This window comes from Cervus canadensis, chromosome 11 (genome assembly GCF_019320065.1).
Source record: "Cervus canadensis isolate Bull #8, Minnesota chromosome 11, ASM1932006v1, whole genome shotgun sequence".
Lineage (NCBI taxonomy): Eukaryota > Metazoa > Chordata > Mammalia > Artiodactyla > Cervidae > Cervus > Cervus canadensis.
The window spans coordinates 42,723,939-42,740,993 of record NC_057396.1 but is presented as its reverse complement, the minus strand read 5'-3'; the positions used below and the strand labels follow the sequence as shown (position 1 = coordinate 42,740,993).

Here is a 17,055-nt window from a genome sequence, read left to right as displayed (position 1 = left end):
ATGTGGGCCTCAAGGGAGAGGTGCAGGGAGCTGTGAGAACAGGGAGGGGCTGATCACAGTCAGGAGTCAGCGAGTGCTTCCCCGAGGAAACAGCGTTCAAGTCAGGATCTACTTAATGCAGGTGTTAGCTAGACAACAGTGGGCAGAGAAGGGGAACAGAGAAATGAGAAAAGACTCAGAAGAGGGAACAGAAAGGGAGGCTTATAGTCTACTGTCTAGAAAGGGCTGAGAGTGTCTGGGTGTGGGTAGGGCATGTGTGTGAGGTGTAGTGTGCCAAGGCAGAAGAGATGAAATGGGGCAGGGACTCAGAGGCCATACTGATGATTTGAACTTTATGCTGAGGGCAAATGGAAGCCATAAAAGTATTCTAAGAGAGGGTACTGCAATATGACTAACATCTTGTGAAAATCACCATTGCTGCACCTTTGTAAACACAGGCTCACACAGATGGGGAAGTTATCTTAGGACACCCCTCACCACACACCAGGCCATTGTGTGGCTCTGATGGAGAACTGGATGAGTGTCAGCTATGAACATGGGGAGAAGTGGATAGCTCTGGTTTAGCAGGTAGAATGGCCAGGGCTTGATGGTGGCTTGAAGGCAGAGGATGAGGAAGTGGGAAGGGTCAAGGATGATGGGCAAATTTCTGGCCCGAACCATCAGCTGAACAAAGGCATCCTTAACTGGCCAAAGAGAGAGAAAGAAATCCAGGGAAGGGTGGTGCCAACAATGCTAAAGGAGACAGCGTTTCAAATACTGCTGATATTCAAGGAGAAGGAAGCCTGAAGTCCCGGGAAGGCCTTTAGTGACTGGGTGACAGCAGCTTCAGTGGAGAAAGGTTTGTTCACTTGCCCCAGTTTCTCACTTCTCACACCCTCCTCCATCTATGCTTCCTCTCCCGTGACACTGCTTTCACTAAGCTTCCAACCATCACTACACTCTGCATCCCATGGACGCTTTTTCATCTTCTTGTTGCATCATTCTGGAATACTGAGTCACCGATCACTGGCTTCTTGAAGCCTAGCCCTCTTGGCTTCATATGGTGACACCCACCTCTTGCTTCCATTGAACCTCTATATCCACTTTTCAGTCTCCTGGGCAAGTTCTTCCTCTGCCCTTAAAACTGGTGCCCCTCAGGACTCAGTCCAGGGCTGCACGTTTTCCCACTTTTCACACTGCCTCCGTGGTCTTGTCCCCTCCCACGCCTTCAGTTAAAAATGTTATCAGTCATTTTGTTTTCTTTGTTGTTTAGATGCTCAGTTGTGTCTGACTCATTGTGACCCCATGGACTGCAGCACTCCAGGCTTCCTTGTGCTTCACTATCTCCTGGAGTTTGCTCAAACTCATGTCCATTGAGTTGGTGATGCTATCTAACTATCTTATCCTCCTGCCCTGAATCTTTCCCAGCATCAGGATCTTTTCCAATGAGTTGGCTCTTTGCCTCAAATGGCCAAAGTATTGGAGCTTCAGCTTTAGTGTTGATCACTTTATGTCTATTTGCTGATGACTTTGCAATCTCCAGCTCTGGAGAGTGCTGAAGACACATAACCCCCCAGAAAACGGACTCCCTTACAAGGTATTCCTAACCTTCACCTCAACCTGATTTTCCTCCTCCCTTCCCTTTCCTGTGAACAGCATCACCACTCAGAAACTCTCCTTGGTTTCCTTGCTCTTCTTCAAAACCTGACTATCTCAGTGAGACACGTCTCAAGCCTGCCCTTTCCTGTTTTCACACTGCTGCTGTCCAGGTCCAAGCACTGTCATCCCTCCTTTCGATTCCTTCCACAGCCCTTTATCCTCCCTGTGCCTCCTGGATTGGACCCCTTAACCCACGTCCTCCTGACTGGAGCTATCCTCACAACTGTCACCAAACCACCCCTGACAAAAGATTTCCACTGGTTCAACGTTACTGATGGCAGAAAACTGCTGCCCACTCTGGAAAAAAAAAAAAAAAAAAAAAAGCAGATGCGTACACCCAAACTGTGCCTACAGTTTTAAAGGTTCATGGACACTAGGTATAGAATGTCTATTCACAAGACAAAGCCCAACCCCTTAATATACCTTCCTGACCTGAGCCCCACCATATCTCCACTATGCCTCACATTCACTTTGCCCCACCGCACCCGGCGTTCCTACACTAAACCCCTCACCTGTTCCCCCAGCAACATCTTGCCTTGTATGAACTATGCTCTCGTCCTGAGATATCCTTTAAAGGTCCTGTCCAACTGGCCATCTCCTCTCGAACTTCAAGATGCTGTCTTCTGAGGATGTTTCTGTGATATCTCTGTGACCTCCCTGCAGTGCCCACTGTGTACCCCACTGGGCTCTCACTGTTTTGGATGCACACTGCCACAGACTGCATAGCAGCCCTGTTTTGCTCATGTGTATGCCCGATTCTCCTCTCCTTCCACACTGAATCAGAAGATCCCCAAGGGCAGCAGCTTGAGGGTCTCAGTCCCAGGTTCTCCAGCATTTGGTAGCGATATCGTGAGAGCAGGCAGTGCAGAATGAATGGCCAGAATCTCATAACTGCACACTACCGCCTTCACCTACTGACAGAAGGGGAAATGTCCCTGGACATGCCAACTCTGTCACACACAGACACGCATGAGCCTGTGCCCCTGAGGCACCATGGTCAGAAGTGTGGCCACAGAAGTGGCTACTGAGGTTTGTCCTTTGGTCTTTCTAGACTTGCTCTGCTCTAGGACTTCCTGTCCTCCCCAGGGATAAGAACTTCTGACCCTCTACTTATACTTCCAACCCCATCTCTCCCATCTGTGTGAGCCAATGAAGAGAGCTGGGACCCTGAAGTTTGAGTGCAGTCTGAATGTTATTTTCCTAATCCATATAATGGCCATGGTAATGCCTAGTATCTGCGGTTTTGTGAAAATCACAGGTGATGGAAATGGGAGCCCAGAATTGGGCACTTTGCAGGTGCTCTTGCCTAGGTTCCCAGCACCATCCCTGATGAGGCTCCTTATCCTGGCTTCAGAGTTGTAGGGTTCACTAAAACCCCTCTTCCCAGAGCTCAAGTCTGCAAAGCCTAAGGAGCTGCCACATGGAGTAACAGATCAGAGGAATTCAGAACAAGAAGGGCAGAGTGAACACAGGCCTGACCAGAGAAGGGAGAGGCTCGGTGTACAGACGTGGTGCAGCAGCCAGGGTTGGGGATCTAGGCCTAGAGACTGGGGTAAGGGTCAAGGGTTAGGAACGGGTCCTATTCATTTAATCAGTCAGTGCAGAGAAAGCAGGGTGGGCAGAGAAGATAACGGACAGTGAGGTCAGTGTCTTCTTACATTCTGCAGGGTTCTCTGCACCCAGAGACAGAATGTCAGCTCTTTGAGGGCCAGGACTGTATCTTAACCACAATTTTGTGTAGCACAGGGCATGGCACATGATCAGCACGTTTTCTGAATGAAAAGATGCATGAATGGTGTGAGGTAACTCTCAGGTGAGTGATCAGCCTTGAGGAGGCATCCAGGCCAAGGCAGATGTCCCTTCTCCCAAGTCGTGCAGACCTTGGTGCCCTCCTGGTGCCATCCTGGGTCCCTGTCCAATGCACACTCCCGCATACACCCTCACAGTGGACGCACAAAGGTGCCTCCTCATGAAGTCACAGGCCCACACATAGCCAGGCACAGAGATGCACAGATTTGAGTACAGGCAGACCGGCACACTCCATACACACTCACACTCACACAGACAGAGGCTACTCTTACATATAGAGAGATGCCCTTCCTCACACATACAGAGAGCAGGTTATCACTCACACACACGCGTTCATTCACCTGGAACCTTCCTCCCCACCTAACACATGCAGGCACAAGTACAGACACACAGGCATGCTTTTGTCCACACAGACACATACACACAGAAAGACACTTTCCCACAGGCCTCACGTAGACAAGCACGCACACACACTCCCACACACCCTTCCTCTCACGGACACAGACAGACCACATTCACCCCTGCGCAGACTCCCGCTGGCAGACCCACCCACACGCCGGCACGCTCTCACACACGCTGCCGGGGCACTCGTGGTCAGCTCTGCGGCTGCAGCTGTGACCTTGAGGTCCCTGGGGCCTGTCTGGACTGTGCCTCATCACTTCCTGCTCCAGGGCTTCCAGCTCCAAACTCGAACTCCAGACTCTCTCCCGAGACTGTCTCATCCTCTCTCCAACTCTCTTCTCAGCACCATCTCCCCATCTGTCCAGGGTTTCTCACTGCTTCTTCCCCAAGACTTGCTCCTCCTCCCTGTTCCTGTCTCTTTCCCTCTCCAGGTCTGTCCCACCCCTTCCCCCAGATCCGGTCTAAACCATCCATCTTGTCTATTTTCCCATTCTGTCCTGCCTCCTACCCAGATCTGTCTTCTTTCTCCCGCTAGACTGGTCACACTGCTCCCCCCGCCCAGATCTCCTTGCTACATGCCCTCGCCCCGTCCCGGGCCTGTTACTCTGTCCTCTGGCTCCATCCTACTCTCCCCCTCTAGCCCCACATCTGGGCCTCTGGAACCACAGCTGGTTCTCATTAGGAGGGGGAGGGGCGAGACTGTTCATTGGGGCCTGCAATGTGATGTCAATCCACACCCCCCCACCCCTAACGCACACACACAGCCTGTGTGTCTATAGGACCTGGGAGCAGGGGGAACATGGGAGAGGAAAGAGGTGCGCTGAGGGGGAGTCGCAGGGGGACCATAAGGGAAGGGTGCTCCAGAAGGAAGCAGAGGAGTGGCCTGAGGTGCTGAGGGGAAGCTGGGGGAGCTGGCACCTCGCAGGCCTCCTCCCTCAACTTCCTGTCCCAGGGCCAGGAAGGGGCAGGGACCAGAAAGACAACAGAGTGAGGAGGGGGCTGCAAAAGGCAGACTGGCCCAGAGGTGGAGGAAGAAGAGGGTTGCCTTGGGCGAAGGGAGGTGAAGGAACAGGGCCAGGCATAAAGGAGAAAGGAAGAGAGGCGAGAGTTCTCACAGGGGATGACTGGGAGCAAGACTGGGGGAGAGTGAGTGTGTGTCGGCAAAGGAAAGAGTGAGGAGTTCACACAGAAAGGGGAGGTAAGTCAGAGACGGGAACAGCTGGGCTGGAGTGAGGGGGGAGCATAAATAAAGGAAGGAGTTAGGGCTGGGGAGAGGGTGTGGGGAGCAGAAAAGAGGAAAGGAGGAGTGAGGACAGGAGGAAGAGGAGAAGGCTGACAAGCTGGCTTCCCTGGATGTCCCCTGGACAACCTCATGGATGGGCAGCTGGGCAGTGCCCGGGCCTGGCTCTGTCTCTCCCGAGGACTGGTTCCCATTAGGCACCTCAGGGAGAGGCCGGGACGGATGTGAGCACAGAAGGCAGAAGGAAAATTTCTTTTCTGAGCTGTTAGTGTGCTGGCAATTCATAGACGGTGCCTTATTTAATCATCTTAATCATCCTAACAGCCTGGGTCAGGGAGGTGTCCCACCTTTCAGCGAGGAAACTGGGGCTGGGAGTTAAACAACTGTCCTGAGTTAACACAGCCTTTTTTTTTTTTTTAATAAAGCATTTATTTATTTAATGATTACTAATCTAATTGCGGACTGTACCCACTCCAGTTGCATGGTTTCTCCCTTCTCTTGAAAAGTTACTCTTCAGAATTAGGTTTTTATCATTTCTAGTATGTCTTTATCACTTCACTGGCTTTAAAGTTATCCATTTTATTTCTCTATTTCTTGTGGTTATCTTTAAAGTTTTAGCATCTAGACTTAGCTTACCAAAACCTAAAGTGATTATTTTTGTCCTCCTTCTGACATAGCCTTGATCTTATCCCAGGAGTATGCACTCCACGCTGCCTGAGATTCATGGAGAAGGGAAAGATGGAGGGAGGCAGAAATTACAGGGGAGCTGAAGGGAGAGACCTAGCAAGACAGTGGAGACCTGGAGAAGAGAACCCACGGGAGGAGGGGCACCAAGGACAGGGTGTTTGTAGCCCAGGTCAGTGGCAGTGGGACAGAGTAGACAGAAGAAAAATGTGAGGAGGTGAGGTTGACAAGACTTGGCCACCTACCCTTCAGGAAGGGTGAGGGAACAGAAGGGCTCTAGGTTGACTCCCATTAATGCTGGTCTGATTACCAATGTGGGGCCATTAGGATACCACAGAGGAGAGCCATTTTGGGGGTGCCTGTTGGGGTCTTCTCATGGGGATGTCCCTCACACAGTTAGATTTGCAGGTCTGGAGCTGAGGATAGAGGTCTGTTTGGAGATATGGATTTGGACCTGCTAAGGAGTAACTGAGACTCTTGGGTGCGGAGACCCATCAGCTAGGATGTGTGGAGAGAAAAAAGAGACTAAGACAGAACCCTGGGGAAGAGTACATTCAAGGGGCAGCCAAGGAGAACTTAATTCTTCTTGGAGAGGAATGAGGAGGCCATATCTCAGAAGTTAAGGAGAGAGCATTTCAAAAAGGTCAGTAGTGTCCAATGCTGCTGAGAGGCCAAGTAAGATGAAGACTGAGAAGTGACCATTGGTTTTAGCAGTAATAAGGTCATAGTGATCTTGGGGAGAATCATTTCAGGAGACTCCTAAGGGAGCAAGCCTCTTGCAGTGGGAAACGACAGGGAATGAATGAACTAGCCATAGACAAGATGTCAGCATAGAGTCATCCATCAACATGTGCTTACTGCACACCTAGAAAAGAGAGGCAATGTGTCATGGTGAGGAAGGACAGGACAGTGCTGAAGACTGGACTTGGGCCAAACCAACTCTGGGATTTCTCTCCAGTTTCTCACTTGCTAGTTATGTAACCTTTGGTGAGCCATTTAAATGTTCAGTGCTTCCATTTGCTCGTTTATAAAATAGGAACAGTAATAACACTATAGTGTATTTGCAGTTAGAATAGTGTGTGGCATAGAGTAGGCATTTTATAAGTGCACAAGCTACGGTGGTTAGGAAGATGGGCTCTGCTGAGTCAAATTCAGACTCTGCTGCTTATGGTGTAATCCTGGGAAAATTGTTTAATCTTTCTAGGCCTGAGTTTTCTCTTTTGTAAAATGGGGATCAAAGTGCCTGTTTTATATAGTTGATAGGGGAGTTAAATGAAAGAATGCCACGAAAAACTTAGCATGGTGGCTGGCACACAGTGAAGGCTCAATGAATGTCAGCTACCATTGTGTGCCAGATGCTCACAATAACCCTGGGATAAGTGTTATTCTACAGGTGAGGAGACAAAAGCTCAGAGCAGGTAGCAGAGAAGCATCTGCAACACAGCTCCAACAGACTCCAAAGTTAGTGCTTTCTCATCTACAGTATTGCTTCTCTGCTGGAGGACATGGAGCAGCCTGATAAAGGGTCATGGAAATGGCCAGGCAACCGAACAGGGAAGGTGCCTGAGAACTGTGGGTAGGAGAGTAATTCCAGCGTGCACATAAGGTGGATCAGAGGTGATCAGTGACAAGGCAGTTATAGGTCCAGGTTGAGGGTCAGGTGGGCGTGAGGTCAGGTAGTGAGAGGGGAAGTGACCAGAGGAGGCTTGGAGGTTTCTAGAAGGCAAAGGGAAAAACAGGAGGGATGGGTCCAGGGCACGCATGTGCAATAATTCATTGATATATTTACTCAGTTAGTATCTATTTCAATAGATACTTGACCTACAATGTGCCAAACACCATTTAGTTCAGTTTAGTTCAGTTCAGTCGCTCAGTCACTCATGTCCGACTCTTTGCGAACCCATGAATCGCAGCACGCAAGGCCTCCCTGTCCATCACCAACTCCCGGAGCTTACTCAAACTCATGTCCATCGAGTCGGCAGTGCCATCCAGCCATCTCATCCTCTGTCGTCCCCTTCTCCTCCTGTCCCCAATCCCTCCCAGCATGAGGGTTTTTTCCAATGAGTCAACTCTTCGCATGAGGTGGCCAAAGTACTGGAGTTTCAGCTTCAGCATCAATCCTTCCACTGAATACCCAGGACTGATCTCCTCAAACACCATACTAAGCAGTAAAGACACATCAGTGACCTGGACAGATCACATCCCTGCCTTCATGTTGTTCACATGGCTTGGGCATTGGTCAGGGGCTGGCAGGGCAGGGTGAGGGATCTAGGGGTGGTGGGATGAGCAGCAAGAGCCTGGTCTTAAGGTCTAACTCTCATATGTAGGGTCCAGGGTACACAGGAGGCTGGTGAGGCAGCAGAGAAGTTGGAGATGTAGAGGGAAGAATGAGTTTGGGGAAATGAGATGTTGAGAAGAAGAGTAGTAGAGGGGCTGAGATTGTGGAAGTAAAACAAACTAAATTAAGAGTTGAACATTTAATAGCCATTTTCTTTCTCAATCCTCAAAACAACTCTACTGTTACCTCCATATTCAACTGAGGAAAGGGAAGCTCAGAGAAGCTAAGGTGATCCAGGTGATAAATGGTGTGACTGGAAGGTGTGAGGTACAGCCCTCCTTTCTTTCCTCCCTTTCCTCCTTCCTCACCAAGCATATGAGAGTGTGTTCCAGGCTCTGAGAAGAAAAAGCTCCCTCCATTGAGCAGCTTAGACAGAAAAACATAAACAACAGGCCTGGGGGTTCTAGGTGGACTGCTAGGAAGAGATGCCCTCTCAACAGGGGACAGAGGAACTGAGAAGCCCCTCCTAAGTGGTAGAGGCTGAAATGCCCAGCAGTAAGAGGATTACCTGGAAACACAGACACCAGAGCTGAAGGGAGGGGCAGGCAGCAGGAAACCAGGAAGGCGAAGGGATCCGATAGCTTGAACCCAGCAGAGGGGCTTTTGCTTGCAGGTGCCAGGGCATCAGAAAGTCTGATCTTACTTCTGTTACTACCAACAGGCAGAAAAAAAGAGGAAGAGGGCAACCTGGAAACCTGATAAGGGGAAGGGTCTGGGTGCCAGGAACAGGAGGGCACAGAGTGGTACGTGCGAGGGGGCTGTTAGCAGAAGGAGCAGCCCGTGACACCTCCTAGGAAGGGGGCCTGGTGGAGTAGAACAGATGGAGCAGCCCTGTAGCCCTGTGGCCTGATAGCATGTCAGAGCTTCCTCGGCTTCCACTCCCTCCAAGAACCCTAACAACCACGTGGCCCCATAGATTTGGATCTGCACATTTCTGACGTTTATTAAATATTTGGCAGCTGAATGAAAGAGAAATAAAGTACAGATCAGGGGCAAGGAAGAGGATCCAGGAAAAGAGAAGCCCAGGTGAAAGAGAGAGAAGAGGAGAGCCGTAGGGGAAGGAAGGACAACTTGTCGGGGAGGGGACTGGAAATGTCTCTGCTGGGTACGTGGGCATGTGTGGAAATGACTCTATTGTGTGGGCAGCTGAGACCAGGAGTCAGTCTTCTGAAGAGTGAATGAGAGTGAGCGAGGCGCTGTGAGGTGCCTCATTCATTCATTTGTTCATTGCCAAGCGTCTATAGAGGAACCTGGGGGATGTGAAGATGAATAACATGTAACGTTGCCATTAAGGACGTCCCAGCTCAGGGAGAGAGAGAAAAAGTGAAGAGGCAATGACAACAGTGAGACAAGAGGATTCCAAGCTGGTCTGGTGGTCAGGAAAGGGAGCGTTTGAGAAGAGAGCTGAGGATGGGAAGGGGTCAGCCAGGAGACAAAGGGAGTAAAGGGCTTTTCAGGCACAGAGCTGTGTGTCTGAAGGGCCAGAAGCATGGAAGAATGCAGCGTCTTTGGAGAACGACAAGGAATTCAGCATGGCCGGGACTTGCAATGTGAGGGAACTATGGAAACAGGACAGGCTATGAGGCTGGGGAGGCTGGGGGGAGCCAGATAGTGACAGATCTCTGAAGCCTCCTTAATGTAGAAATCTCACCCAAGATAGTGCAAGGATACTAAAGAACGCTACGCAGGGAATGCTATGTCTGGATTTGCTTAGGGAAAAGATTGTATTGGAAGAGGGAGGAGTAGACGTCTAGGGAGATAAGTTAGGAGACTTTTGCTGTAAGTCATGTGAAAAGATGGTGAGATGAAGGCACTAGCTGAGCCCATGGATAAAAGGGGATGGCATGTCAGAGAAAGCTGGGAAGGAAGGAGAACCAACAGGTTCTAGGTTAGAGGACATGTAGAGGAGGGAGTGGCTACAGTTAATTTCTGGCTTTGTAGCTTGTTAACTGAGTGGAGATGGTGGTTTTGGGGAGGAAGGAATGATGCGATCAGGTCTGGGACATGTTAGCGGACTCTATAGTCTGGGCTCAATAGTAAAAATCCAAAAGGAAGCAAGTCTGCAGGTCTGGGGGTCTGAAGAGAGATCTGGAAGAAAAAGTTATTTGGGAGTCATCAGCTTATTCAGATGATAATTAAAGCCCTGGAAGTGAATGAGATAGATCACCCAGAGGGGTGTATACAGTGAGATGATAAGAAGGTCCAAGTCAGAACTCTAATAAATCGTAACACTTAGGGGTCGCCCAATCACACATAGCGTGCATGCGTGCTCAGTCGCTCGGTCGTGTCCAACTCTTTGCGACCCCATGGACTGTAGCCTGCCGGGCTCCTCCGTCCATGGGATCTTCCAGGCAAGAATACTGAAGCGGTTTGCCATTTTCTCCTCCAGGGGGTCTTCCTGACTCAGGGATCAAACCCGTATCTTCTGTGTCTCCTGTATTGGCAGGCGGGTTCTTTACCACTAGTGCCGCCTGGGAAGCCCTAGGTGCCACCCAAAGGAGTCCCCAAAGTAGACAGAGAAGGAACAGTCAGGAGGTGTTTTGAGAGAGGGATGCACAGATCCCACCCTATTGTATCATCATCTGTTTATTTGCCTGTCTCCTTTGCAGAGGGTAGGAACAGTGTCTTCTATCATCATATTCTCACCGCCTAGCAGTGTGCTTGGGACATGAGAGCTCATCAAATGTTGACAGAATAAAATAGCAGTTCAAAAGGCATTAGACATGAATGATTCAAAGAGGAAATAACAGTCAACAATGTTGGACCCTGCCAAGAGGTCAAGCAGTTGAGGACTTTTGAAAAAAGCCCCTAGATTTGGCAAATGAGAAGTCATGTTCTCTTAGGGAGAGCAGTTACATAGATGGGGCAGGAATAAATGGGAGGTCAGGAGGTGGGAACAGTTCAGTGCAGAAGAGCTTTTCACAAAACAAGGCAGTGAAGCAAAGCGAGAGAGCGTCTTAGCTAGTCAGGTATTTCAGAGTGCAGGAAAGTAGGAGAGCCTGCAGGCTCTTCATGTGCTCACAGGAGGAACAAGAGTGCACAGGGAGAATCTAGACACATGAATAAGACTCGAGAGTAATTCGTCGAGTGAGGTCTCTCCCCTGAGGCCGAAGTGGATGGGATCTCCAACAGCTGAGGGAATTCAAACTGGATGGCCTCAACTTTCTGAGTGGCTGACAGACCAAGTCTGTCTGTCATGTCCACTCTTCCTTCCTTCCTCCCTCTCCTTCAGCCTCCGTATCCATCCTGTCACTGAGTCCTTCTGACCCCACTGCTTAAAGAATTCCTGAAGCTACCGACTACCTCAATCTCTGCCACCATTCTTCCAGTTCAGCCCAGCACTGCCCCCTCCTGAGTCCCTACAGCAGCCAACTATCCCCTTCCTTCCAGATGCCTCCCTCTAATCTCCACACTGCTGTCAGAGTGGTCTCTTTAAGACAGATCTGATCATATCACACCACAGCTTCAAATGATTCGGCGACTTTCAACTATCCCTGGGTTCGTTAAGCTCTCATGTGACTTACAAGAAGTACATGACCTAACTAACCCTTCCTCACCTCTCCCAGACTCTCTGACCCACCCTCACATCATGCTACCAGTGCCAGGCTCATTGGACTGCCTTCCCCCTCAGACATACAATACTTTCTTAATGTGGGTTTTCCGGTGCTGCTCCCTAGGTTTGGCATACTCTCCACACACTCCACCTCACCGTCGCCTCTCCTCTGCTTGGTAGCCTCCTACTTATCTATCCAGCATAAGCTTCAACGTCATTTCCTTCCAAAAACCTTTTCCAGTTCCCCTTCAAGGGCTCAGGTTGGCCTGCTATGTGCTGCCACGTCACAGTGCTCACCCCATGGCCTGTAAGCTCCATAAGGGCAAGGACCATGTCTATTTTGTTCACCCTTGTAATGCTATCGCCTATCACACTGCTTGGCACAGAGTAGGTGCTTAATAGGTGTTCGCAGAATAAATGATCCAGTGGGTTGACTAACTAATCGGCTGAAAAAAATGAGGGATGCAAGGTTAAGGGATGTAAAAAACTAGAAAATATTTCATCTATTTGTTTATTTATGGAGGGCCCAGTTGAGGGTGCAATTTATAGAAGCATGAATTTATAGAAGCATCACTTGGTGTGGTTGGGAAATCATTCCAGCTGGGTTGAGACTTTGTGGGACGGGTGGTCTAAAGACAATGACAACGGAACAGAGTGGTCAAAGAGTGGGTGAAGTGATGGTCTTGGACATATACACTGGAAGGAGAGTATAAAGCCAGAGAGGAGAAGATTAAGAAAAAGCAAAAAGGTTAAGGGCAAGGGATCACTGTGAGGTTGAAGGGTAAGTGGAATGGGAGTGAGGGCATCAGGGAGCTCAAAGGACTCAGGAGGCTGTGGGCAGAGTGGAATGTAGGTGCAGAATTTCTGAGACAGACCAGTTCCACTGAGTGGTCCTGGGAGAGGAGATGGTAATAGGAGCTGAAGAACTCAAGAAACTGTGAGGCTACACTTGGAGGGACACTTAGAACCATGACAGGATATGGGGTGAGGGAAAAACTGATCCAAATCCCCAAGTTTTCAAGGAACCAGAGGGTAACCCTGAGAGGTCTATGGGTGAGTAGAAGCCTTGGTGTGAGCATCATAAGTTAATGGGAGTTTATTCAGCAGTTGGGACCGCTCAGTCTGTGGCGTGTGCAGGACACCTAAAAGTGTTTCTTATGGGATGTTGGTAAGAGTGACTGTAACACAGCTTCCCGTTAGTGTCCGGTCTCTGAGACACCTGCTATGTACAGACAGCCCTGAAGTACAACCTAGATGCTGGTGGGCTGTGACAGGCTCCCCATGGATGCGTGTTGCTCCGTCAGTGTCTCAGGAAAGGTGCTGGCAGCAACCGTGTCTCCCATGCTGTGTGCTGGCTTTGACAGAGGTCCTGCGGGAATGTGTTGGCTGCACCATTTCTGCTGTGGGTGCGCACTGTTCTCAGAGCACCTTCTGTAAATGTGTGTTGGCTCTGACAGTGCTTCCGGGGGGTGTGTGGTGGCTGCGAAGGCATCTCTTGTGGATGTGTGCTGCCTGTGACTGTGTCCCCTGTGGGTATTTGAGGAGTTGACATTAGCAACAATATTTTTCTGGCCTATGACCCCGTGGCTGCGGGCCCAGCCCACGCCACACTGAGTTCATTGTGCTCCTGGACCTCCCCTTCCCCACCCCCTCCACGTGGGCCGAGGCTGGTGGTGACCTCCCTCTGTCCCCTGTGCGGGATTCTGATCTAGGCATCCCGGACACAAACTCAACACATTTCTGGGTGACAGGCCTCCAGCTTGGGCTTGGCCTGTCTCTTCTGTTTCTCTTTACTTCTCCCCCCTCAGCTTCTTTGTCTCCGTTTGTCTGTCACACACCCATCCTCCACATTCTGACACATGGCTCCCACAGAGGCGGGCAACACACATACACACACACACGCACACACACACACACACACACTCTCCCTCACAAGGACTCGCTCACCAGACACACACTCACTCTGACCCACACCCCATCGTAGTGACACGCACGTACACACGGCCAGACACATACACGCAGACACACAACTCCCCAGTGACACGCACTGACTCACACTCGGCGATGCACTCGCGCTCACACTCACACTCGGAGGAGCACACACACACCCTGCCCACACCCCCGGCACACTCACGCCGCCGCACACCCGACGCGATGACACACGCAGCACAAAGACCCCCAGCCCTGCCCCCACGCTCACGTTCACGCCAGCCCTCGTCCCGCAGGCCCAGGCCCCCCCTCCCCCATTGTCTCCAGCTCAGAACAAAGCCCCCGGCTCCGTCGCCGCCACCGCCGCCCGGGAGAGGCCGGCGGGCCGGCGGGCGCGGCCGGACGGGCCGGGCGGCCGCGGGCACTGACCTCCGCGCGGCGCGGGCTCTCTCGCCCGGTCCTGGGGCGCCGTCCGGCGCGGTCAGCCCCCCGGGCAGCGCCCGCCCGCGCGGGGCCTGGGGCTGCGCATCGTCCGCCGCCACTGTCTCTCAGTCCGCGAGCAGCTCCGGGAGACTGGCCGTCGGTCCGCGCGCCCCCGCCCGTCGATCGGTCCGTCCGCCGCCGCCGCCGCCGGGGCGCCGCCTCCTCCACAGCCGCCCCGCGGAGGATGCGAGATTCGCCGCCGCGGCCCCGCGCCCCCTCCCCTCCCCTCCCCCGCCCTCCGCGCGGTAACCCGAACCCCCGCCCCTCCGCCCGCGAGCCCCCGCCTCCGCCCCCACCCGCGCTCCGCGCCGCGGCCCCCCCAGCCCGTCCTCCCTCCGCCCCTCGACTTCCCGGCCCCATCCCCGGCCGGATCCGGCCCCAGCGCCGCGCCGTCCCCGCGTCCCCGGTCCCTTCCCTTCTCCCGGTCCAAGCGCCCGGTCCCCTTTCCCCGTCCCGTTCTCCGCATCCCCTCTCCGCGTCCCCTTCTCCTTCTCGTCCTGCTCTTCCATCTTCTTTCCCGCCTCCTATTCCCCCGCCGTCCGCTCTTCTCCCTCACTGTTCTAGTCTCCTCCCCTCCGAACCCTTTTCTCCCCGTTCCCTCTCCCTTCTTCCCATCGTCTTCTTCTCGTCCCATCTCCCCATTCTTTCCTCTCCAGCCTCCTATCTTCCATCCCTTCTCCTGGATCCTCTCTCCTCACCTCTTCTCCACACCAGTTCTCCCCGTGTCCTTTGCCTGCCCTTCTCCTTTCCCGTCTCCCCACCTCTTTTTCCCCAACCCCTTCTCCTTGTCCCTTTCTCCGTGTTTCCTCCCCACATCCCCTTACCTCCCAATTTCCTCTGTCATCTCTCTTTCCCCATCCTCTGCTTCCTTGTGAATCTCTCCATTCGCTCCTGATCACTTCTGTTTATCCCATGCTCTTTATTCCTTTTCCCTTTTTCGTCGCCTAGTTCTCCCTTCCTCACTTCCTCTTTTATCCCAAAGTTGAGGCTCCAGATGGAAGGGACTGGAACGAGGAGATTTAGGGTGGGTGTTCTCACTCAGGGTATATACTTCTCAGAAAAGGAAAGGGAGATGGAAACTGGGCAGGGAGGTAGGAAGGGTCTTGAGGGGCCAACTGGGAGAGAAAATGAAAATAAGTCCATCAGATGGAGGCGGACAGTGTTAAAGAACTAAAAAAGTTTTGATCCCTCTTCTCTGTCTTTCCTTATGACTGAGTGTAGGCTGTGAGTCTAAAGGTATTCTGGACCTTGAGACTTGTGCAAATGGTACAAAGAAATCAGGAACTTCTGGGGAGAGAAAACAGTTTCAATTCAAGCAGAAGGGAGTGTGATTTTTTCAAGAGGGGTGAAGACGCTGGAATCCTTGATAGCATCCAGGTTTCTGGCTTGGGCAGCTGGGTTTGGTGGTGACATTCACTGCGTTGGACAAAAGGAGGAGGAGTAGCTTGCAGAAGGCTGATTTTAGGAAGATGATGACTTTTGATTTGGGCTGCTGACTTTGAAGTGCCTGTTGGCTAGGTAGGTCTGTAGCTTAGAAGAGCGGTCTGGGATGGACATAAATATTTGGGAATCATCTGCAAATACCATATAAGCTTGAATATAGGGTGAGGTTTTTGCTGTTTTGTTTTTCCAAAATCATACCAAAGGAAAGAGGGAGTAACCTTATACTTGAGTCCTTACAAAGTCTCTCATATTACAGGGTTTGCTCTCATTTACTTTATTTTGAACAACAAACCACTGGATAGGGCAGTATGGTATGGTGACTAAGCTTGTGGACTCTGGAGCCAGACTGCCTGACTTGGGGTCCAGACCCTGCCATTTACAAGCTGTGTGGCTTTTAGAAATTCACTTAACCTGTCTTTGACTCAGTTTTATCATCTACAAAGCCAGACTTAGGGTTAAATTATTAAATAAATGTAAATATACTTGGCACATAGTAAGTGGTCCATAAACACTATCTATTTTTACTGTTCGGGCAAGACCCATTAACCTGAAATGTCCTCAGTAATAGTTGACTGTGTAAGTCACTTGCCACAGAATCGATAGTCCCAGCTTTGATAACTATTCCTGGTAATACAGTCTCACAACTGCATGTGTTGGATGTTTCTAAGGATGTTTTATAAACAGTGCTTTAAAAAGCAGTACTGTAGTATTTGGGAGGGGTTCTAGGCTGCTGGAAATGTTCTCTCTCTTGGCCTGAGTGATGCTATATAGATGTTTTACTCTGTGACTATTCATTAAGCCAAACACTTACGGCTTAGACCATTTTCTATATATTATACTTCAGTACAGAACAAATCTAAAAAGTTATTTTTAAGAGGCAAAAAAAAAAAATAAATAAAAGGCAAAAAAATTAAGTGACTTTTAGAAGTCATGAATATACTCTTGCAGGATGCAAGCCAAACATTAACTGCCTTAGCGTGATGCAAATGGGACCTGTAACTTGGGATAAAGTTTCCAATGACTGCATTACATATGGATTCAAACTGTGCTGTGTCCTCACCCAAATTCTGCACTTAGACTGAAGAGAAGGTCATCTGTTTTGGAAAATAGATAAGATGGCTGAAAAAGTGACCCTAATAATGAGGAAGATACTGCTTTGGATAATTCATGTTAAAAGATGCATTAAATTATTTATTGAATTATGAATATGGAAAGAAAGGCATGTTTATAAATCAATATATTATTTATAAATATTTATATTTCACGATGATCCTGTGCTGTGCCCAGTTGCTCAGTTGTGTCTGACTCTTTGTGACCCCATGGACTGTAGCCTGCCAGGCTCCTCTGCCCATGCAATTTTCCAGGCAAGAATACTGGAGTGGGGTGCCATTTCTTACTCCAGGAGATCTTCTTTACCCAGGGACTGAACCTGCATCTCTTGTGTCTCCTGCATTGGCAGTATTCTGTACCATTAGCATCATCTGGGAAGCCCTTTGTGATGATACATGAATTTAAATATATGTATAATAAAGTCCA

The 17,055-nt window shown here is 50.5% G+C and overlaps 2 protein-coding genes across 2 annotated transcripts in view; one reads left to right on the top strand and one right to left on the bottom strand.

The window, feature by feature from the left end:
* The window catches only part of DCHS1 (dachsous cadherin-related 1), a 36,709-nt gene extending 22,396 nt beyond the window's left edge, over nucleotides 1-14,313 (bottom strand). The window contains exon 1 of the mRNA XM_043481094.1: nucleotides 14,023-14,313. The gene's annotated coding sequence lies outside the window, so the exon portion shown is untranslated. The remainder of the gene's footprint in view (nucleotides 1-14,022) is intronic.
* On the top strand, nucleotides 13,729-14,325 carry LOC122449251 (formin-like protein 5). The gene has a single exon (XM_043480800.1). It carries the CDS (start codon nucleotides 13,729-13,731, stop codon nucleotides 14,323-14,325), a length of 597 nt encoding a protein of 198 aa, XP_043336735.1.
* The last annotated feature ends 2,730 nt before the right edge of the window (nucleotides 14,326-17,055 follow it).